This window comes from Gallus gallus, chromosome 7, assembly GCF_016699485.2.
Source record: "Gallus gallus isolate bGalGal1 chromosome 7, bGalGal1.mat.broiler.GRCg7b, whole genome shotgun sequence".
Classification (NCBI taxonomy): domain Eukaryota; kingdom Metazoa; phylum Chordata; class Aves; order Galliformes; family Phasianidae; genus Gallus; species Gallus gallus.
In genome coordinates this window covers 21,398,748-21,422,966 of record NC_052538.1, presented here as the reverse complement: position 1 = coordinate 21,422,966, position 24,219 = coordinate 21,398,748, and the positions used below count along the sequence as shown (strand labels likewise).

Here is a 24,219-nt window from a genome sequence, read left to right as displayed (position 1 = left end):
GTTCATGTTTAACATTACAGCCAAAAGTATTTTCACCTAAACCTGAAGAGAGTCTTGGATGGCAATAAAAAAAAAAAAAGAAATGAAAATAACGATTGACTCCTTTGAATTATAACCATACAATACCAGAAGTGGAGATATACAGAATAACTAGGATCATACCTAGAATTTTCAATTACCTTGCAAACAGCTGCCTGCATAATTGCATCAAATCCTCCCTCTGGAGTATCTATGTTAGCAGAGATTCGCTGTCCTTTCACAATTTCATTGAATCTTTCAGCATCGTTTGTCAGTGACAAAACATGCTTGTATCCAAAGGTGGGCAAGCACTCGTATGGTACGCTTCTGCAAAAAGAGTGAGACAGCTTATAGATAACGCAGAGAGAAAATCCCTATAGTGGCTACATGGCAGGCCTGGCTGGATTAGTTTTTGGTTTTGCATCTCCCTTCTGTGTCTGAGAGTAAATGAAACTGCAGTTCTGTGTTGGGTTTTAGTTTGAACCCATTTAGCATCACAATGTCATAAAATTTCTCTCTACATATCAATGTATATACATATATGTGTATTCTAGTAAATAAAAATGAATATATAATTATTCTAAATATCTCTTTGCTTACCTGTTAAGCACATTTGTAATTGGCAGCAAAACTATAGAGCAGAATCACTCCCAAATTCCTCTCTTCAAATAACATAACCGAGGTTGGAACTGGGTGATCCTTGAGATCCCATCCAACCCAAGCCATTCTATGATTCTATGCAACAGATTAATGAGCAGTGTGAAGCAATAACAAACAGATCTTATTTCCCAAACTGACTCGGTTACTACTGGAGTAGGGGAGGGATCCCAATGGGGCTGTAAAATTGGATTTTACCTTAAGGATTAATATTATGACCTAATGTTGGCATGCAAACAGATAAAGGTACTTTCCCTGCCTACCTGCAAGGGTTGTTTATTTCTTCAGCGGTAGTTTTGATAAATGGTGAAACTGGTTTTTCAACAAAAGATCCAAAACCCAGTCTGAAGTTGCTTGTCAGTTTTGACATTTCTTTGGAAAGAGTTGAGCCTAATTCTTTTATTGTATTCAGGTCATCATCCATGGAAGCTGAAAGATCCATGAGGTAATAGAGATCAATTGGATAATCTTCACTTTGCCGAACCTTGATCTGGATTGTTTCTTCATGTCCTGTGAAAGTCATAGGAAGATGGGATACATCTTAGTACTTGTAAGAAGTAATGAGCAATGCCACTTAGTTCATAAACTTGTGTATGACGAGAATTATTTAGCATTTTAAGTCACCTGTGCAATTAACAAATAATTTGTCAGGCACTGGAGCAGCTCCCCAGGGCAGTGGTCACAGCCCCAAGCTGCTGGAGCTTAAGAAGCATCTGAACAGCACTCTCAGCCATATGGTCTAACTTTTGGGTGGTCCAGTATAGAGCCAGGACTTGGACTCAGCAATCCTTGTGGGTCCCTTCCAGCTCAGGATATTCTATGATTCCATGATAACTTTACAAACTCTCTGGCAACAAAAATCTCAAACTGGTTGTCTAGAAAATTAAAAGCAGTCCTCGTGTGTTTTCTAAGCTGTTCCTCAGTAAGGCCCTAGCTGTAGACTTGCAACTGATAGCCATAATTTAAAGATACAAGAACATCCCTGTAGCTGTATGCATCTTCAGAAAATTCAGATATGAAGATCATTAAAACTAAAGGAAGCACTTATGGGATATGCCACATATATTAGAAAACCAGAGTGTATACCAAGTTTTATTCTCAGTTGCAGTACTACAGAATGACCTAACTGGGTGTTTCTTATGTTTCCTTAGTCCAAGTTTTCTACAGGAAAAGAGTCACGTCTCAAAGACTCCAGAGTAGGTATGGAATGCTTCCATAAATGTCACTACCTTGTAAATCCTCAGAGAAAGATTTTTATACTGCCTCTGAGATATGCTGTCTGCCAGACCTGCAGAGGGAGGGCACAGGGACAGGGCTGGAGAGATATGGGGGCTTTCCATTCTTTCACAGCCACCTTATTTCCCAGAAAATAGAAGGAGGAAAAATTAAATCCTTAGTTTTATGATGGACCCAGCAATTCTGAAAGTATTCCTTCCAAACCTAACCATTATTTGATGAGTCAAACAACAGATAATTTCAGATTTAACACCGATATTTTATCTTTGTTTTGTCTTTTTTTTATTTTTTTAACACTAGTCTGAGTGTATCACAGTATCTCAGTATATGGCATGAGCAGAAAAAAAATAAAAATCTGCGTTTATGAGCTGAGTGACTTACCTGGTCGCAGCCTGAGTGTTAATTTCTGAGGAGAAATCTGAGTGACATCAGAATTGTCCTTCTGGGTTGCTATAGTTAGAGGCTTGTTTCTGTGAATTTCCACTTCTGAAACGGGAAATTCAATCAAATTCAACTGGCATCCTTTTGACAAAAGATTTTCTGGGGTATCACACCTCCCATGAATTCCAGCTGAATCTGTGTAATTCTAAAGCAAACAGGAAAAGGGATGGATGAGTTAAATATATTTACTGACCAGCCACCAGCAGCAGCTGACAAAAGGTCAATCCAATGCCGAGGAATTAGAAACAAATGCGTAGGTTATACAAGGAGTGCAAACTAGTGCAGAAGGAGATCTAGAGGACACCGAAATCTAAATTTGCCCTTCATGGGTCACATCCCACAGGTGTATAATTAATGTAACCTACACCAGTTTGGTGTCCTGGGAAAAACTACTCTATTGTTGGGGAATGGGAATTATGCCACTCTCTCTTGACTTCTTGCAGCTCTGGGAACGGGAACACAAAGCCCTTCCAAGCCTGCTGTTGTAAGCAAATCACTTACGGGACTATCTCACAAATTCACCAGCCTTTCCTAAGCAGTTTTGAGCTGCTGGTGGAACATCATTTAATAACAGGAAAGCAAATAATAAATTTCTACAGATCTTGTGAGAAACTGGAGGTGGGGTGCTCAGAATTCTCTGGACTCTTTGTTTTCCTTGGACCTATTCTTTCTCCTCAGCCCTCATTTTACTCATTCAGTGAACCAAGAAACACCGCAGCTTCCCTCTCTCTCCAGGGCTGATGGGGCTCCCACTATGCTGATATGTCCACTCACATCTGGCTCAGCATCCTCCCCCACCTTCTCCCCCATGGAGGGAACTGCAAGCCTATCGATACCGCCTGAATATCTTGCAGTTGGTTCTGGTTCCTCATTTCAGAGCACTTGATATACAATTCTTCCTGCAACACAAACTCATATTTCAAATACAACATGGGCATTACCTCACATACCAGTGAAGTTAGTGGTTTGTTTCACAGAGGCTTCAATGGCTTATTAGCATTTCCTAGAGCTATGCCTAGAATTTAGACCTGTAGGTCAGTCAGCTGCCTCCTGAACTGAAAGCTGCTGTGGGCAACAAGACTTTTTGGCTAAGGCCGGGAAATGCCTGGCAGAACTAATACCAGAACACTCAATGCCTTACTGATGGCCATAGCTCATGGTATAGGAAAGCTTTTTTCTCCCAGGGTTGGCTGAACTGAGGTTGCTTGCCCATTACACCACAAATATTCTCTGAATTCAGTCACTGAGGAACTTTCTACCCAAAATAAAACATATTCACTTTAAACTTATTAAGAACAGAAATCAGCCTCTCCTCGCAACCAAAACTTCATCCCTCATGGCTGACACTTGTCAGAGATCTCACATATTTTTGTGGAAGCAACACAGGCGGAAACAGCAATTTATGTTGCTTCAGACCAAATCTGATGACCTTGCTCAGAGAAGACTCTCACCAACCACTTCTTCCCTACAGTGCACACAGATCAAACAGTGCTACAGAGCTTTCACAGGGAGAACTATACCACCTCCTGTAGTTACACACTTTCAATTGTTGGCTTTTTGAAACATGCGTGCAGAGTCAAACTCATGTTTCAAATATACCTAGAAGGCACATTTTTATCCTATAGAGGATTTTTTAAATCAACACATTGTTTTTCATTCTCTGAATGTATGTGGCAGTATTTCAAATCCTGATCAAATTTCAAGAAAATCCTGTTTTGGTGGTTGAGTGCAAACAAACTCCTGAAAACACACAAATGTTTTGATGTTGTTGTAAATTGGGTGGGTTTCTTTTTTTCTTTTTTGAGTGCATAGTTTTTTTTATTCCCCCCACCATAGTAACATATGCAAATTGCTGAATTATATTTAGTAATCCTCTTCAAGAAAAGTATTCTTTGATCTTGGTGAGTTACTTCACACAGCAGTACGGTATTCCTACCCTATGTGTTATTCTGCTATTTTTAAAAGCTAGGAATAGTTTCTGATTTACAGTTCTGCTGCTATCATGAAAAATATTCAATTTCTCACTATTTCTGGCCATTTTTAAATTGTGACAGCTAACTTTCCTGCCAGCATTAATGAACTAGGACCTCAAATATTAGCTAGGAATTATGGGGATATTTATCATCTTTTACAGGAAAGATTTTAAAAACAGATGTTAATTGACTTGCCCGGAGTTACACAGAAAGCCTGCAAGAGACCTGTAGGAAACAAATCCAAATATTTATGTTAAAGCCCTGTGTTTTAGACAAAACACTCACACCTGTGTCATACTTGATTAGAAAACTAACACTATTGTCATATTTGAAATCAGCAAGAGCTGATACGACACAGATAATAATGCAACTTAAAGTCTTGAATTCTCCTTTTGATTCCCAGGAAGGCTTCACCAAGCGCTGCATGCATTACAAAACCACAGGCTAACCCAATTAAGTCAATACTTCATCACTCAGAGCCACTACAAACATTTCAAGTTTTACTTTGAAATTTTTGGTATCATCTACCTCTTGGGAACACCAAGCACAGTGCGGTCCGGAAAGCAAACAATCTTCACAAGTCACTCCACTTTCCTGAGAACAGGTCCCTAAGTTTAAATCCAAGGAGACAAAAGGCTATTAATAATGTGTTTAATCATTCAGACTGTGAAGAATCTGCTCACATTGAGAAAGTAGGAAGCAAAAAAGTATAAACATTTAGCCACACGTAGGGTTACTGATACAGTCCTTCCCTAAAGATATTTCTATTGGTAGAACATTAACTCTCTGGGAAAAAAAGAGCAACACAGTTGCTCTTAATTAACATACTTCTGCATGCTTTATAGGTGCACATTCACTGAGAACATAAGAATGTGCTACTAGTTTGCTCCAGTGCACTTGATAAAGCTTTGTGTTTGATCCTGGTATGGGGCAAAAGATTGCCAGCATAAACAAAACACCAGAGACACCAAAACCACAGATTTGTGTACACTCCCAGGTCCGTAGATTCTTGATATTATTTTAATTTATTGTGAGAGTACCGGTGAAGCGTTGAGCCACTTGTATGGTATTAAGTTTCTCAGCGGATCAGACAACGATTAGTATAACTATAACTACTCAAATGCCTGTCGCTTTCATACGTATTGATTGTGCTATGTAACATCCACATAAATCGTAGACAAACTCACAGGGCTGCCCTTCAGCAGCATGTCAAGAAAACAGTCGTCAAACAGAAAGGAGCAATTACATACAGAAGACAAAAATCTACTTAGTATCAACATAAAGCAAGAAACAAAGCAAAAATGGTTTTGAAATGCATCTCAGTGCCCCTGAGTCTTACCTTGCACATGATTATTTCTTTGCAGAAATAGGAAAAAGAGGCAAAGCAATTCAATCCCCATTCGTTTTCAGTGCTGGCTGTGTGACAAAAAGTATTCGCGTGTTAATTATCGTCCACGAAAAGGCAGAATGTCGTAAAAATCATCATACGTTCCCAAAGTGTATGGTCTCAGATGTTACCCACAGCAGACTGTGAGGAAACTTCAAACCTATCAGCACAGAGCATGAATGAAAATGAAAACAACAGCTACCTGGGCAGGTAAAGACGGCAGGCTGTACATAGAGGTAACCTGAACATGGTTATCACTTCCTTGTTTTCCTGTTTTTCCTGTACTCCTTATAAGGTATACGATCTGAAGGAAAATTCATTCAGGTGAAGACTTCTGTCAATTCCAGTTACTCTGGGTCCTAAAGCAACCCATCCGGGAGCGTTGTTGTTGTTTTTGTGTGTGTGTGTGTGTGTATGGAGCCACTCTAGAACAATTCCTTTAATTGTTCCCTGAGAGAATATGTTAGGCAAGAGGTAGTAAGGTTGCTAAGTGAGTATACCTTGAGAGATGTAAAAATCCCATTTTTTCAGATTCCCTGGTGTGGAGGGAAGCTTGTAAAGGCAGCTGTGAAAAAAAATAAAAAGAACAGAAATTATTCAGTTGTTGCAGCTGAGGACCTGGCTTTGGTTATTCAAGAGCACGTTGGTTTTATTAACATTGCAAACCGGAAAGGAAACGCTGCAACTGTGGCTTTTTCTTAATAGGCAGAGGAAGGAATAACTGCATTCCCAGTTCTGCAACTGACTTGAAATAAATCACTTCAGCTTCAGGCCCATGTAAGTAAGTGGCCAAATACTGTGCAGCACTGCAGCCCAGATACAACAATTTAAAGTTATTGCCCCTCTAACCCAATTAGAAATGGAGACAAAATATACATTTCTTACAGCATTATTAAAGGAAATATTTTTTGTTGTTGTTGTTCCTAGATTTCATCTAGCTTTTACATTATGCTACTCTCAGTTCTGAAAGTGATTTTTTCAGGACAACTCCTTTCTCGTTTTGAGGATATGCAACCATCTCTATACACTGCAGTGTAAAATTGCAGTTTCATCGGTTGTGTTGCTGATCTGTTCTAGAAATATATAACCTGTTTTTCCACTGTCAGAAATCCCACCAAAGCAGCAAAGCTAACTTGTGAAACTGAGCTGCTCTCATCATGAGAACTGACAGGATCAGACCTCCCTTTTCAAACCTGGTGGTAGCTGCAATTTTGGGGCAGGATGTGACAGTAGGGATAGGTCTATACTAGTAAACCCAACATGCCTGGAAGCATTCCTGGGCATGGAGGCCAACTGGCACGGAAAGAACCACGTTTATGCTTGCAAATTGCCTATTGGGACCACTCTAGCAATCAGATTGTGCCCAGAAATTGTTTGCAGAGAGTGTTAATTGGAAGAGGTCAAATTCCTGCCAGGGAAGCATTTTAACAGTTGCATAGCATAGAGAATCTCATTCTAGTGCCTGGAAACATTCCCAGGCACATCTGATTTTACTCGTATTTACACAGTCCACAGGTAGTTTCATAGCAACTTCATCTGGATTACATCAAGCCACCTTTGCCCTGCCCTCATGGCTCACACCCCTTGGCTCTTACTGATGTCCAAACAAACAGTGAGCTGACTCAACCTCATCCAATAAAAATCCACACACCTTCCGTAGGCGGGCTGATCTCCACCTGGCTAAGTTCCCTGCCCTCTGTCACTCCCCACCCCGGTGTAAGCACCAGTTTGAGAGGAGAGGGAGGCAGGCAGAGGGATGGGAATACGGCAGTTTGGATATAGCACACTTTAGGCTGTTGTGGAACCACACCTTAACATTTCTATTTACAACAACATTCCAAAATCTCCTTCAATTTCTTTCTATACGTTGGAGTGTCTTGTTCACCTCTGACAATTTCTTGTGGCATGAAAAAAGCATCGATTAAATTATGTTCTCTTAGCTGGTGAGGATGCAAGTCTGTGGAGGACAATGTCTGTAGTTACATAAGGTCAAAAAGAAATGGAGTCAACTGAAAATGTTTGCTCATATGAAGACAAAATCCTACTGTAAGTGCCATCCAACACATTTTATTTCCCTGTCTTTGATTTACATTTGTGTGCGTGTCCTATAATATTGTTGCTATGCCTACAGTTTCTCAGAGCTCCAAAAAACTAGTGCTTGCCCTTTCAACGTAGGAGTTCACTTTGCAGCTCTTACCAGCCTCCGGCAATATGGCAACACCTCAAAGAGTGTGCTCAAAGGACTGCGTGGCAGCCCTTCAACTACCAGATACCAGACACCAGCAGTCTACAAGGGTAAGGACCAGCCAGCTGAATAGCTGGCAGTTAGGAAAAGCTTGTTTTCAGATTCAAGATACCAAAGTTTCTAAAGAAAGAATTATACAACCTACATAAAACTTACAAATACTGTTTGACATAATTGGTTCTCCATTTGTGTAGTAACATTTTATATAGGTCTTGGCAAGGACAGCATGGCTGGGGGCTAAGTGCCTGCCTGTGAGTGGGATGGCTGCCAAATCTGAATTAGTCTTGTCTTCAGTAAAACAAATAAGTTTCTCCAATTTATTGAAGACAGACCTCTCCAGATTGTCTGTAGAGCAGAGAAATAAAAGAACATGGCAAAATAGGCAACAACAAAAACCACACACACACACACAAAAAGAAGAACCAATTTTCATTTTGGCTTTTAAAAACTCACACAGTGAGAAGATCATAAGATTGGGCAGAGTGGGAATGACAACTTTACTGACAGAGGCACAAGATGATAAGAGAGGTCTTGGGCAAGGCAAGACTTGTTTTATGTCACTAAATATCTGATGTGATATCTAAGGATACATTGGATAGGAAGTTCCTCTACTAATTTATTGTTTTATTGGCTTGAGCTGCTACACATGCCAGAAAAAATGCAATCTGGAGTAGTCATGCTGATGTGGGGAGGATGTGTAAAATCCCCGGGGTCCTGGTGCTGCTCAGTTTGAGAGCAAGGTTTCCCTTCTTTAAGAAGGTATGTAATACAGCCTTGTTGTGTTAACCCAAATTAGAGGCATCAGCCCAGTGAGGCATAACAAATGGGAAATTACAGTACAGACAATGCAATTATTACTGTTTTTATCATCCACTACCTGTTCATTTTGGAGCAAGTTCTGATCTTGCTTAAATCAGAGTTACAGTATTATAATGACACACACAGCAGAATATAGCTGTTATCTTCCAGTATGAGCAACAGTGAACAATACAGGTCTGTGCTTCTTTAAAAGGTAATAAAATTTCTATAGGATAACATCTTTACTGCATATTTTTCCCCATACCTGGTATTTATAATACAAGAAGATAGCACAGAAAGATATTCTGGGCATCCAGTCAACCTTCAGTACATTCACCGAGGAATAATCAACACTGAAGAGAGTGAGAGAAAGAAAGGAAGAAAAAAAAAAAGAAAATGTTGTGGATAGGGGTTAAGAAGTTAAAACAGTATTAGCCTCAAGTTGTATTTCATTAATAAGAGTTCTTTCCTCTAAAAGCAATGTGTAACTTTTCTGACACACTGAGCTGAATTCAGTGGTGAGCCTGGTGATGGGTCTGTAAAGGTTTCACAGTGGGAGGTGCTTGCATTCATTCAGATCTAAAAGTTACTTCATTTTAGAAAAAATACCTCCTGCTAATAGAGTATAAACTGAGGAAGTGTGATTACATAAGGAGACCAGACCAAGAGGCAATAGCAATTAGCTCCTGCTGCACTAAACAAAACCTGCAAGAGGAGGCATGTTAGCTCCAAAGAAAGTTCATCAGTCAACGTAATGTCCCAAGCTCATTGGACCAAGGAAAATCTCTTGAATTAGAAGCTGGAGAGCTTTGTGCATGGAGACATTCCTGTAAACAATCTGTCAGCCTCACAGCTCTTAATTTGCAATGTTCTTCACATACACACTCTCACTCTGAGAGCCTAGAAAAATACTGAGTAATCTAAAATCTGGATGCCTCACAGGATGAAAAAGTTCTGTGGATATTTACAAAGGTGGGGGAAGTGCCTCCTGCCCTTAAGAAAACATCTGTGTTTTCCTGTCCCTCATCTACCCAGCCCTGCGGAAGCAGTGAGGTGGAGATCAGAGTTCAGGTCAAACTTTCTGACCAGAGAGATGGTAACCGAAGGACGTGCAAAAGTCTACCAAAGAAATGATACAAAGAAGATATGGGTTCTGTAGCTACCCAGTTTTGTTAATCAGCACCAGGTAGGTGCGTATCGCTCCAACAGAAAACTACCCCAGTGCAAAGAAACTGCTGTCAGCACTTGGGTTCTGCAGAAACAACACAGTGTACAGTAAGTGGAGATGTGATTGCCCAGTGACTGAGCTCCCGTGGTCTGACTTCCAGTGGGCTGCCTGAGCTGAACAGCCGCAGGTTGGGCAGGAACATTTCCCTGCGGCCCTGTGAGTCAGGCCATGACTCACGTTCCGGCCTCCTCTTGTTTCCGGTGCAGTGTGCTGCTGCTACACAAGGGCAGAGTGAAGTCAGCAAGCCACCTCTGAGCAAACAAGGAGGAAGAAGGAGGGATTGTTCACCAATCATGCAGTGAACAGCAGGCAGACAACCCAGGGTGTTTTCAATCTGTGTTGACCTTATCCACAGCTGGTTACAGCCGAGGGTGTGAGCAAACCTTTGTCCTCAATCACTCTAAGGAAATTGAGCAGCCTGAAATATTTGTTTGATTTTCAGATTTGAACAAACTCTCACACTCAAACCCAAATAGTCAAACCTCCGAACTGCACCAGGGTTCAGATGGAACTGGTAGAATACCATGTGGTTTCCAGCTGGGACAAACCACAGCATTCAGAACACGCCAGGAACTTCCACATGGCCCACTGAATCTGGCCTGAGCTTCTGCTTGATTTTCACGGTTGCATTGCACATGTGTTTCTCTCTGTGCTTTAAAAGCAATGCTGGTGGGACCCCAGAGCAAGAATGAGTGCTGTGCAGGTGGCTGGGATAGCCCTGAGCATCAGCTCCACAACCCTGATCTTAACAGTAAGGGTGATGAAGCACTGGAGCAGGCTGCCCAGAGGGCTCATGGAGTCTCTTATGGAGATATTCAAGACTGTCTGGATGCCTACCTGTGCGACCTCCTGTAGGGTACATGCTTTAGCGGGAGGGTTGGACTCAATGATCTCTCAAGGTCCCTGCCAGCCCCTGCAATTCTGTCAGTCTGTGAATGTTAACTGTGCGTGATGTCAGATCTCTGCACTCAAACTAGCGAGCTCTTTGCAGATTCCCCCTTTCAGATGTACACTGAAAGCAAACTCTGCCTCCTGTCCCTGTTACAAAGACAGCCCTGAGACACACAAGTTGCAACTGCATAGCAAGAAATGCTAAGGGTGAGCAAGATGAGCTCAGTGACAATGCCATGCTTTGGAAAAAGCCAGTGGGAAATAGTAACTATGATGTATTCAGATCTGACTTATCTAGATGTAAATTCAAAACTATCAGGCTGGGATTCAATCACTGTTTAAAAGTACTTTCTTTATTCCACTAGGATCTTACACAGAGAAAATGTATTTATAACTGACCTTGTATACTTCGGGATACAGAACTCCAGTGGTTTGCTGAAACATAGGGGCCGAAAAACATTAATCCAGAATAGCCAAAATAGATAAGCACATTCAACTCAGCACCCAGACAGCTGCTACAAAGAGAGAAAATGGGCTGACTGAAACGAGTTGGATTTATGAAGCTTTCAAGCAGTTATTCTGAACTTCGGCAGCATGGTTTCTATTTGCAGGCACTCAAAATTCAGCGCTCTCCTCCTGCCAGAGGGCCCGGGCTCTTGGTGGGAAAAGAGCAGGATTTGGAGAATCCGAAGCTCTTTGTGCAGAGTGCTGCCATCTGATGGCTGCTGTGCTGCTCTGGAGCAGAGAAGGATTACCTGACAGCCTGTGGGCACAAAGGTGGTCAGTACTAACTCCGCTGCTGCTGGCCATGGGCAATATTTTGCCTCACTCTGTGTTTAAGAACTTTTGGGAACATTTATATCTTTTTTTAAAACAATTTGGTCATTTATGTTATTATCTTATAATTTTTTTGTTAGCGTAATATTAAACACTTGAAGAAAAAACACGCCAGACCAAGAGCACAGAAATAGAACAATCACTGGATGAAAACAAATCAACCAACTCAACTTAAATTACTCTGAGTAATAGAATAAGGATAAGGCACGGTGTGTTTCCCTAACAATGCTTTCCGGGAGTTCCAAATGAATCATAGAATAGCTTGGGTTGGAGGGGAATGCAAGGATCATCATATTCCGAAGCCGCTGCCACAGGCAGTGTCACCAGCCACTAGATCAAGTACTGAATCAGATACAAATCCTATCAATAATATTTGATTGATACCTCGTTCTTACTTTAGGTTTATATGACAGCACTGTCTTGCTTTGGCCAAAAAGTAAGAAAGACCAGAATGACTGTAATTTAAAACAACTCAAAAATTTTTCATTCTTAATATTTTGCAGCATGTCAGCACATCACAGGAGGCCACAGAGTCATGTTTTCTTTATGAACCCATAGATTAACAGAAATTTCAAAAAATACTGTTGTTATAGTAACACAAAGCAGAGGGCACAGCACAGTAAATGATCTCACAGACACTGAATATGTCCTTGCACCTTATACAACTGTGTTAACAAGCATCAGCATCCATCACCAGACTGCTCAGACTGTCTGTCTCCCTGGCATAGAGGTAAAGAGAAAGTGGCTCCACTCACCTTTATGCTATGTGCAAGAACTCGTCAAATTCTGTATTATCCAGCTTACAAGCAAAGAAGTTTCATTTTGCTGTGATACCCTCACTCACATCGGTTTGTTCCTGTTTGTTCCTCTCACTAGAAGACTTCACTCTTCTCATGGATGGAGACCCTCTTAACTCCAGCCAAGATGGACTAACCTTCAATTTATATCCATTTCTTTTAGTGACAACATTGTCTGGTAACTCAAATAACTTCTTGCCCTTCCTAGCATTTGCCCTGCCCTTCGTTCCCCTCCCCTGGATGTATTTATAGACAGCAATTGTATAGCTTTCATTCTTTGTTTTGTCCAGTGGTACTTCTGTGTTTCTTTCAGTGTTCCTTCCAAATTATGAGGGCAGACTCTTCCAGGACTCCAGAAGAGCTCTGACCACCACCTCCTACACTGGTGTCTATACTTGCATACCCCTCGCTAAGCCACCTATCTAAGGAGGATCATTTTTGCCTTTTCCGCAGCTCTGCTGTGGCTCTCTGAGCATCCTTCTATGACTGACCAAGACATTACAGTCCTTCGTCCATCCCCTTGCTGAGGCACAGATTGTAACAGAAACCACTTCCATTTTTATGTTAAATCCAATCCCACACCTCCAGCTCACCAGTTCTCCCACTCCGCCTGCGTAAAGGTATGGGTGTTTTTGTTGTCTGAGCATGCCACTTTTAGCAGCAATGAGAGCATTAATAATTACAGAGGTTAGCTGAAACCAGGATGCTTGAAATTCTCTGTCTGTAACCTCTAGGTACCCCAACAATTCCCTTTTCAGAACAGATGGTATCTTACTTATATATTCTTGGCCCTTATACATTTTATCAATCACTTACTGTTTTCATCCTATTCTACTCTGTTTTATCTACACCTTTACTCTTCTTTTGCAAGATGTACATAAAATTTGCACGTGGTTAATTAGTGAAACTGTAGGTGTGAGGTCACCTCTTCTCCACTCTTCTCTCTCCTTTGTTTTAGCAAATCTTTTAAGAAGAACTTTCTTCTGTACTTCCAATTTAATCTACTGCTTCTTTCAGCATCTCAGGATAGGTTATGGACTTCAGCCCACTCTGAGCCACTCTGCTCTTTGCATTTAATTTTCAAGTTTGGAAATGTTAGTTATTACTTCTACAGACGCTTCCCATCTTGTTTCCATTTTTTCTACCTTATCTATGCCATTCTCTTCACAGAAAAGGAAAAAATGATTATTCATTTTGGGCAGTATCTACTTTATTTTTGAGCCCTACTCCATCCTTACCACATACCAGACCGCTTTTTTTTTTTTTAATCTTTGTGGCAGATGAAGATTTTAATCTTCAAATTTGGTTTACAGAACGCAAATACAATTGCACTTCTCGTTTCCCAAGAGACAGTATCTTCCCCTATAACTTTCAATCTCTTTGCTCACTTCTACTACCTTTTATTGGGGATTTATTCATCCAGCAAAGTGCTAGTATCTTCTGTTCTTTACTTAAGGTGGGAAGTGCAGATTCATTATAATTCATATTTAATTTAAAGAAATCCTAATGCTCAGATTTGGAACTTCCATCCACTTGACATCACTAGCTAGTTTCTCTAGTTTCTCAAAATTTGTCCTTCTAAAGTACTGTATTTAACATGCCTATTTTTGTTTATTCTTTCACATATTTTCAATTGAGTTGAGTTGGGATAACTTTAGCAAGGCTATTTTCTACAACCAGCTGCTCTATGTCATAAGTACCTAACAAAGACCACCTAGAATAGCACCATACTTGTCCAGCGACTGATGAAATTTGCCAGATATCACGCCCTGGAATGACTGACTCTGCCATTATCAGTAACATTTTCTTTATTTCTGTGCAGTTAAAATTTCCCATAGTTACACAATGCTTGGAAGTTGAAGTTTAGTCATCTCTGTTATAGATATGCGCAAACGTTCTTCAGCAGTCCTTCAGAAGACCCTTATTTGCCATATGTTGCCCCAAAAGCTCAACAGCTTTCATCCTGCCCTCACAGTCTCCACATTGTGCCTGAGCAATGCCTTTGTTCCTCTGCTTTTGTTTTTAGCTTCCCTAACAGCCTACACATCAGTTTAAGAGCGTACCAGTCATGGATTATTCATTCATCTGCCATATTTTGCTGTCCTTGAGAGATTCAGGATCATCCTGGGACCCGCACTCCTGGCCTGTGTCTCCTTGCACGCAGTTTCTGTATACAAATATCTCAGCTTGGCTTTTATGACATCGTGCTTCCTTTTTTGTTTTAAATTTCATTGCTCACATTCCTTTTATTCCTGACATCCAGGACATTCGCCTCACGTTCTCACCCATGTTAATGCTTATTTTTCCTACCCACATTGCTCCCATCTGACATTTCTTTCTTCCCGCACCATTTCCTGCTTTTCAGAGCCAGCCATGGAAATTACTTACGAGCGGCCCTCAGGCTTCTCTTCTATTTGCTTTACTTCCAATCCTCTTACTATTATACGCATATATAAAGGTATATTGTTTCGATGTATTATTTTGTGGTACTGTTACATGATTCAATTATGTTACAGAGTCACAGAATCATTTGGATTGGAAGGGACCTTAAAGGTCACCCAGCCCAAATCCTCGCAATGGGGATATATTGCTATCAATTACAACAATCCTAATTGCAGAAAAAAATGCCACACATGCGCAGATGGAGTTCAATCTGCTTTGTCAGAAAAATCCTCATTCCTCTCAAAAGAGAAATGCTTTACAACGCTCCCCATAACTTCAATTCTTAAGACATCTGCTACTCTTTATTATCTCACATGCTTTAACACACCCTCTTCAGGAATGGAGCTCTGTTGTGGTGGATTTTCCTTCAGGACAAATCTACTCAGACACACTTCCCATTTTGTGTTCTTCTCAGTACTCTCTCCTTTCCCCCCTCATACTACAGTGTGAGCTGATGCAAAGTTGTTTCATTCCAGAAATGACAGCATTGCCACAGAGGCCAACATGGCTTGTTTTATAAATGAAAACAAAACAGCCTGCACGCACACACTGTATACATCTGACTGGAATAACACAATTTTAGCTCAAAATTACAACATAGTAGTAGTAATGACTTCATATTTATGGGGCAGTTTTAAAACAGATTCAGATAAGAGAAGTATATTTTTGAATGAAAGAGTGAAAACTTTAATACACTACTGAACTTGAGTAATGTCAACAGCTTAACTGTTGATAAAAAGTCTCATCAATTCTCCTGGAGGGCTTTTAGTCATTTGGAGTTATCCATTACCTGAAACTATGCGAACAAAAACATTCTAAGCCAGACTACAAGACATTGTTGTGTTAGGGAAGGAATGCAGACACTGAGTCATGGCTGCAAGTTATTCATTATACAGCAGTCAGTTATGATGCGATTCTTTCCAGCTTTACTCTTTCTTTTGATTTGCCATATGTCACTGAGCTGGTGAAGGACCAGGGCCTCCCTAAGTCAGCACCCTGCCCACCCCAAACGTGCAAGGCACTGGGGAGTCTACCTCAGGGTCACTGTGTGAAGCACGTTAATCAACCTGACAATTACCATGTGAGATAAGAGAGAAAGAAATGAAAACCTAAATCTCCACATGGATTGAAAAATGGCTCAAAAACATTACTGACAAAGTCTGACAGTCAATGATGTAATTTCTTCCAGAGAAGAGGAAAAGTCTTCCAGCATTTATTCACAAAGAGTGAAAGCTTTAGAAATGACTATGCTGGTAGCTTCAGCATCTGAAGAACTGGTTCAGAACTAATTCAAGATCAGTTTGCATTCTTGATTAATAAGACTGATGCCTGTACAAAGGATGCCGAACACAATTTGGAAGAGGCATCTGAATGCCCTTTTAAATCACAGATCAGTCACTGTGCTCAGTAACGTCCAAGAAGAAAGAAAGAGACCAAGGAAGAACTCCAGCAGGTTGAACTTTGGTGCTACAGCTGTGCCCAGAGCATGTGCCGAGCCATCTGCATGCTATTGGCAAACCTGCAAGGAGCAGGGAATGAAGTTCTTGGGAACCCCTTTCTCTGAACTTCCTATAGACACAGTCAAAAGGAAAGAGACTCCAATGTTGGACACAGCTGCTTCCTGTTGCACAGGACAAATCTGGGCAAGAAAACTAATTATACAACCTACCAACTGTTAATTTTACATCTCAGTTAATTTGGTGGAATTCAAAGTTACGGCTATTCCAATCTTGTTCTGTAGTGTGTCACCTTTCTTGCACAGAGGAAAACCACAAATCCCACTTCTGTCTGTTTCATGTTAAGCTAAAGGAAAAAATGGGACAGTAGATGACCTACAAGCCAAAAACCTGTTAATAATTTCAAGTAAGATTATACAATAAATAGCCATCAGCAGAGTGAATGTGCTAGGAACGGCTTGTGGAAAGTACAGATTTCTCATCCCTGATGCCATCTTTCTCTCTCTTTTTTTTTAAAAGTATAATCAATATTTATGGTTCAAAACCCACAGAAAAGCAAACAAGGTCACTGCAGGTTTTTATTCAGACTACAACTGGGTTCCTAGAACTTTTCCTCACTCAGTTCCCAGACTGTTGCTCACTCTTCATGATACCCATGTAACACCATATCACTGGTAAAGGCACTCATTTTCACAAGGTCATCTTCAACTTCAGTTTGCCCACATGAAGTAACAAAACCTATTTTCCCCTTCATTCTCAACCACATATATCATACATATATCATTCTCAACTCAATACATACGTTCTCATACATTATTGATTTATTCTTACCACTCTAGCTGTGGTATTTTTCTTTTCTCTGCTTCTTCTTCTCTCAGTTTTGTTATGCTTAAATGTTGAGCAACAACAGTCTGATTTAGCCAGTGCTTCTGAATTTACATATTAATTAATCTTTCAAGACTTGACCTTTTGCTTACATTCTGCATAGCATATTATTTTATTCATGATCCCAGTACTGCACTCATTCTGCTGTTATAGAGATGAGGGTTGCTCAGGGCAGACTGCTCCTGTCTTGCACCCCAAACCAGCTCAGGCTCAGATGAAGCACCATGAGCTCCCATCTGGGTAGCCTGTGGCTGAGATTCTTTCAGTTTATGCTTTCTGTTAATAGTCTGAATAACAGCACAGGCTTCACAGAGCCCTCATTTCTACAAGAACAACAGGTAAATGCTGCCAGAAAACAACAGTTCAGCACTGAGAACAGGGGATTTCCAAGTCCAAGCCTGAATGCCTGAGCAGAGGACAGCCAAGCATAAGGGATGTAGAAGCCAGGAATTGGTCAGAGGGGAAGCAAAGCTTGCTGGAACTGATTTTAAACAGCCAGCTGAGCTATTGGCAGTACTTTTATCATCCACTGCTACTGAATCAAAAGAATTGATGCAATTGTGGCATCGTGGGACTGAAGAGGGCAAGAAACATCTGCTGGTACTGCTAAGGATCGCTACTACAAGCGGCCTTCCTGCCCTGGGGAAGGATGGCAGCAGTTGCACTCCTACCCTTTAGATGGTTCTGCTAAGGCAAAAGCTTTCCCTTAAAAGAGGGAAAACATTCTTTTTTCCTAAGAAAAAGCAACATCCATATGACCTTAATAAGACACCTCTGCAGAGGCAGACAGGAGGCTCTATCACAGCAGTGCTGTTCCTGGGCACTCTGGCAGGGGCTCATTTCAGGAGCAGTTAGTGCTAAAGGAAACCCTGCTATGTTCAAGCTCTACCTCCCAGCTGACAAGCTTGCAGATGGCTGAGCACTGCCTTGTCACAGCCTTCAGGCAGTTGGTGTCAGCAATAGAAATGAGCCCCAAAGGGGAAATCTGTCCTCAGGTTTGCACCTCTGTATTTCTGAGAAAGGGATGAGAACCACTGTGAGAGAAACTGAGAGGTCTGCTGAACTCCCTGCAGCTGCTGCTCTGCTTGGTGCTGGAAGAAAACACTTAAACACATCAGGGATAATCTGCTGCATTAATTTGTGGGATTTTTTTTTATGTATGAAATACCAGAGAGCAACTTATACAGAAATTCTGGATGCTGTTGAGGTGCTGACCAGGTCACAGAAGTCTGATTTATGAGACATATTCCTATCCTCCTAATCATTCAAAACAAAAATACTGTGAACAATAGTACAGGCATCTTTTGAGTTCCCCCAAACACCTTTGCAGACAGTGTGAATGCTTAATTAAAGCTTTGACAGAGAAGTAGATCAGGACTACTGTGTCATTTTCCTTCCATGACATGTTTCTACAAGCTGATGCAGATTGCTGGGTCGATGACATATATCAATATTATAAGGCACACCATGTGTCAGGCCAAACACATTAAAGGCTGATGTTAAATTTTAACCTAGGTCATGAATCACTCAAACTTATTCAGCCATCCAGAATTAATATGAAATGAAAAGTATGACTAACAAGTTTGGTGAGGTTTCTGTTGATGTTGTTTTGGTTTTATATAAGCAGGACGATGAGTAACATGAATAAGGGTTCAAATCAGACCAAACTGACTGTGCTTATGTAGGAACGGTTCAGACATTTAGATCACAGAATCATAGAATCGCTAAGGTTGGAAAAGACCCACAGGATCATTCAGTCCAACCATTCGCCTTTCCCCAATGGTTCTTGCTAAACCATGTCCCTCAACACAACATCCAAATGCTCTTTGAACACCACCAGGCTCAGTGATTCCACCACCTCTCTGGGCAGCCCATTCCAGTGCCTGACCACCCTTTCAGAGAAGTAGTATTTCCTAATGTCCAGCCTGAATCTTCCCTGGCGCAGCTTGAAGCCATTCTCTCTAGTCCTAATGTGCAGAAATGGTGCAGAAATACTGACAGTTGTGTTTTATTGGAGACCTCATCATAGCTCCGTGAGAACCAAAAGTCTGACAATCTGATATAGAAAGAGTCTGTTAAGAACATGAAGTTTGTATTATTGAAAAACTTAATGTAAAAATGCCCTTTAAACAAAGAAGAGGTAATGTTCTAATGGTATGCTACTTTACCAAATCCTTCTCTTTTTGACCACTTACTGACTTTCTTAGCTACATTTTCTTATGGAGTGTCCAACTGTAAAATCATTTTGATTTAGATCTCAACTACATCACTCCATCATGAAAACACAAAGCAGTGACACACTCTGATTATTACCAGTGAAGGCAAGCAAAGACCCTACAAACTGTAATAAGTATTAACAGGGTCTCTTATTCCTGTACTTTGGACAATATGTTATCATGTATCATGATTCATGGTTATTTCTCTCTATTGTCTTGATATTTACTGATTATATTTCCCTTATAGCTCACCTCCGTCTAGACCAATACAACTTCTTACAAAAACAAGCTTAATCATTACCAGACATGCAAGCTCAGCTGGGCAAATACGTGACATTCTCTAACATTTCTCATCAGTTCAACAGTTTCCCTTTCTATTTCTGTAGGATGGAAATATTCCGTTCTTAGATACAAAAAGCTTGATTTCCTTCTTAGTGTAGGATGTGTGTTGAAGAAATATCTCATGGTGACGCTCCCTCTTCCCGCACATTTTTTGCTAAGTTTGTGGTACTTCAGAACTTATGTCTGGCACTGAGGACAGCACAGAAGCATTCATGGAGCTCTAAAGCTGTGCCAAAAGCAAGAACTTTTAGGGCATCCTGCACTGCCAAAGCTCTACAGTGAAAGGCCATTGTTTAGAAATGGCGCAGTTGTTAGAGATGGTGGCACAGCAAAAGGAGCGCTGAGAGCATCGCTACCAGAGACGTAAGTAACAGGTCTATTCTTAGAAGTGCTTTTCCCCAGGGAATGGAGGCTCGCGAGTGACTTCATTAACTGCTGACAGCAGACAGACTGCACTGTGCTGGGAGTGAAAGGGAAACAGTCATCAGATGGCCCCAGCCACAGCTGAGGAAAGGCACAGAAGAGATAACTGGCAAGTGTGGGGCTTTCCTCCCTATCCGGAAAAAGTTAGTCACAACCCTAAAGTTACTGCTCTCTTTCTTTCCTTGCGGCAGAGCAATCTTTTTGTGTACACACTCACCGTTTGCACAAAGGATGCTTCTGCTGACTAAATGCACTCTTGGAAACTTCCCAGGTTGTGGAAGGTGGGGTGTGAATTCCAGATGGGCTGTTAATTGTAAGGAAACCCTCCAAATATCTAGGCATTCCTTACCTTTAATAGCCAAAGACACCCAGCAAGCCCAGTTATTCATCATTCAACACTGTGCTACATTTGACCTCTTCCACTGCATGCTGTAAATCTTCCCTCTCTGCATGGCCAGCAGGACCAGCACTCTCTGTATCTCCAGCACATTTCTTCACAGAAGTAGAGTTGTACAGACCAGACAACCCCTATCCTTAGAGCCCCCCACTCTTTGCAAGCTTAAAAGTATTCATCCCTGCCAAACCTATCTCAAGGGTGCTGAGTATTTGCCCAAAGGTTGTCTTCATGTCGTACAGATCACACTAATGACTAACAGCTGGAAGCCAAAACAAACTATTTTCTATACACAGTCACCTCGTCACCTCCTACTTTGTTCCAAAACCAGAGATGCAGAAAACAGTGTCAGCTTACCTCCCATCCCCTGGTACACTTGAGCATTTTTGGGTGCGAAGCAGACCTGTCCAACACTGCAGCAGTCCTGCAGAGCAGCCCAGCTTCCGGCTGGATCACTGGGAGCTCCTCTTTCTGTGCATAGCAGTTTATTACTCCTTGCCAGCCCCGCAGCTGAGACTTGTGGAAAGCATGCACTGTCCTATTGCTCCTAACTGCAGTTTTCACTGTGCGCTCTTCACACTCACTGGGTGCCTGAATTTCAGAGACCAACACTTCGACTACTGACCATTTTTTAGGATCTGCAGAGTGGAAAACATGCTACCTCCTCTAGAACATTTGAAGAAAAGTGGCCTAAAATGCCACCGGTCAAAAGTCCTATTCTTTCAGGAGAGGCTCTGATAGCCCTTCATAACCAATGCAGCTATTTATAGCGATGGTGACAGCGTGCCTAAACCCACAGCACAAAGAGCATGAGACAGTCCGCACAAGACATGATGATAGAGGCCATTCATAAAACCAAAACTGGAATTCATATGCTGAATGGCAATAATGATTTAAGCAGCCGCTTTCTTGCCTCGCTCCTGAGGGAAGAAATAAAAGTCCCATTGTCCCATTCACAATGTCTCTGTAATAACGAATCCATTAGCATAGTGAGCAATGTTGAAGCTATTCTGATTTTTAGAAGGGTTTTTTTTTTGGTTCATGTAATCCTAATTTACTTTCTTCCTGAAAGTCAGTGCTTCTGTCTCCCAAACATTCACTCCCTGGCCAGGTCACACCTGTTTTCTGAAGGTATTTCTTTCCTATAAACCAGGCAGTAGGAGTAGGAACACCCCAGAATCCATCTCATTCCTCTGGGCAGGGACAAAGAGCTAGGGGAAGCACTGTAAGGTAAGGAAAACAAAACAGAGAGCAGGCAAGCTGAGGCCAGGATCTATTCCAGACCCCAGTGCAGGCTCCAGTGCTCCTCTACAAGCCTCAGCACCAGCTAGAGACCCCTCACCACCAGTGCTGCTGCATCCCTCCCCCTACTGCAATAAATAAAGCTAAACCTGACCTCTGTCAGCTTCAACTAGGACTTCAACAGCCACCCCACATACCTGGGGCACAGCTGTTCTGGATGATGCCCACAGGTAGGAAAGAAAGCAGCCCCTCACTGCAAGCTGTGGGAGCTGCTGGGGGTTATTCTAATAGCAGCATGACCTACGTTTGTATCTGCTCTTTGTCTGGACATGGACCTGAGATAGCATTCTATTAAGTGCGGTCTGTGGTCTGATGTGAGGGGAGTGAAAGACCATCCCTACCAGCACCTACTGAGGTGGTTCAGGGGGAAGGGAAAAGGGAAGCGAACAACAGACAGGAAAGATTTGGGAAACTGGGCATAGACCCAAAGCAGTGTCAAGTGAGGTCAAAGCAGAGTGATAAATTACATTGTAAGAGAAAAGTCTCTTATGACAGGATGGGAAAAGTGGCGGAGAGCAAATTTTGCTAAGGAGGAGCAGTAACACTTGATGCCACCTGTAATGCTATAATGTAGCAGAAAGTGGAGCAGTAATAGTAGAATGGCAAAGTCTTTTACTACAGCAAACAAGAAACAAAGGAAGAAAATCTGCTTACCTCGGAAAGACCTCACGTAAACAGGAATCTCCAGCAAAATGTCCTCAAGTCCACTGCCAACCCTTAAATGAGGTCTGGGAAGGGGTGGATCCTCACTCCATCCCACCTGGTCATGCAGGGGTATTGCATACACCTGAGCTCCCTGGCCCTGCCTTCCCACCAGGTGCTCAATCACTGGTTCAGACCATGACTTAGCATTTCTGCTACACCACCCATGAACTTGCATTAAGGCTTTCTATTGATACATCCCTGGAGAGCTAACTGGTGCCTGAAGTTGTACACCAACAGTGGACTTGAAGGCCAGAAGCATCCAAAGACCATGGATGTGGAGGGACGCGGCAAGAAATCCCACCATGCTGTGGTGTGGTGGGTGCTCCCTGCCTGCCCCTGGCTGTCAGCAGCCATCAGTCAGACATCTGTCAGTCGTGGCCTTGGCAAGGTGTGTCACCAAGCAACATCTGCCACACACCAGGCTGCAGTAGGTCGTTAGAATCAGATAATTCATTACAACTGATGGAGTTTGTTGTGTTTCATAGCATTTTTATTTACTGAAATCAGCGTAATCTCATCCTAGGTGCACCTCCCCAAATCCTCCTTTCACTACAGCAATCTAGCTGCATGGTTTTTTTTTCCACTTTATTTTTTCCATATAATGATTTCAGGAGGAGAGGTATAAAAGCAAATAAGCCAGGATGCTATATGCAGGGGCAGGATGTATGCCATCTTGCTAGTTTCCATACAGCATCCAAACACAAGCAGCTCAGCATGTCAGTGCCTGTTGTGGCACTTACCATTATTAGACCAATTTAAGACAGAGGTTGCTGCAAACAGTAACAGTGAGCCTTGTCATCTCCCAGGGCTGGGCTGAGTCAAGGTGAACAAAGCAGTGGCCATCAGCAGGATCAAGACAGTGAGTGGCTCTGGGGATAAACGTTAGAGCTGTCTCACAAGCAGCACATGAAAATGCATTTAAGGTTGTTTTTGTTTCAGTGATATTTAAAAAAGGATTCACATGGAAAGGGACAGGGAAAGACTGAGCCCTTCCACTAGGGACAGCTGAATTTTGCCTTTGATTCCTGGAGGAATTTACTGCTAAGAACTAGAACTGAGTCTGTCCTTAAATACGTACATCAGGGAAAAAGCATTCCTTGAGTTGTCCTACTGTGATTTTTCTCTTTTCTTCATACAACCATTGAATTAAAAAAAAAATAACTTCCTTCTTACATACAGGATCTGAGGCCAGACTCAGCCCAGAGATCATTCTGACCTCATACAATCAATCCCGGTGGGTGGTCAGTTATGTTTCTTCAGTAATCCATGCAGATGTACAATCATGGAAAATAGGAAGGGAAGAACGATGTTGTTAATACACGTGTCCTAATGCACAAACAGTAAGTAAGACCTGAAAATACTTTCCTTGTAATAGAATGCAGGCTCTCCATCCCCAGAAATGCACTGTTTTCCTTCAGAGCAAACATTCATTCATTCTATGCACTGCCCTGAGCCTCACAGCTGCAAGAGCAGTGGTAGCAAAGCAGAGGATCTCATATACAACAAACAAATTACATCTGAAATTACTTTGGACAAGCTCAATGA

General features: G+C 41.7%; 1 protein-coding gene across 6 annotated transcripts in view; it reads right to left on the bottom strand.

Annotated features, from left to right (window-relative positions):
* The window catches only part of ITGB6 (integrin subunit beta 6), a 49,405-nt gene extending 26,747 nt beyond the window's left edge, over nucleotides 1-22,658 (bottom strand). For 2 of the 6 annotated variants that reach the window (XM_015289714.4, XM_004942825.5), the window contains exons 1-6: nucleotides 5,915-5,961; nucleotides 5,665-5,741; nucleotides 4,854-4,933; nucleotides 2,293-2,497; nucleotides 939-1,185; nucleotides 180-345 (exon numbers count right to left, since the gene is read on the bottom strand). In XM_015289714.4, coding sequence (XP_015145200.2) covers nucleotides 180-345; nucleotides 939-1,185; nucleotides 2,293-2,497; nucleotides 4,854-4,933; nucleotides 5,665-5,725 — 759 coding nt within the window. In that variant the 5' untranslated portion in view covers nucleotides 5,726-5,741; nucleotides 5,915-5,961. Of the gene's footprint in view, nucleotides 1-179; nucleotides 346-938; nucleotides 1,186-2,292; nucleotides 2,498-4,853; nucleotides 4,934-5,664; nucleotides 5,742-5,847; nucleotides 5,962-6,212; nucleotides 6,278-17,238; nucleotides 18,894-21,024; nucleotides 21,180-22,623 lie in introns of those variants that run through there. The other 4 variants (XM_046944102.1, XM_004942824.5, XM_046944103.1 and 1 more) reach the window with 4 other exon arrangements.
* Between the last annotated feature and the right edge of the window lie 1,561 nt (nucleotides 22,659-24,219).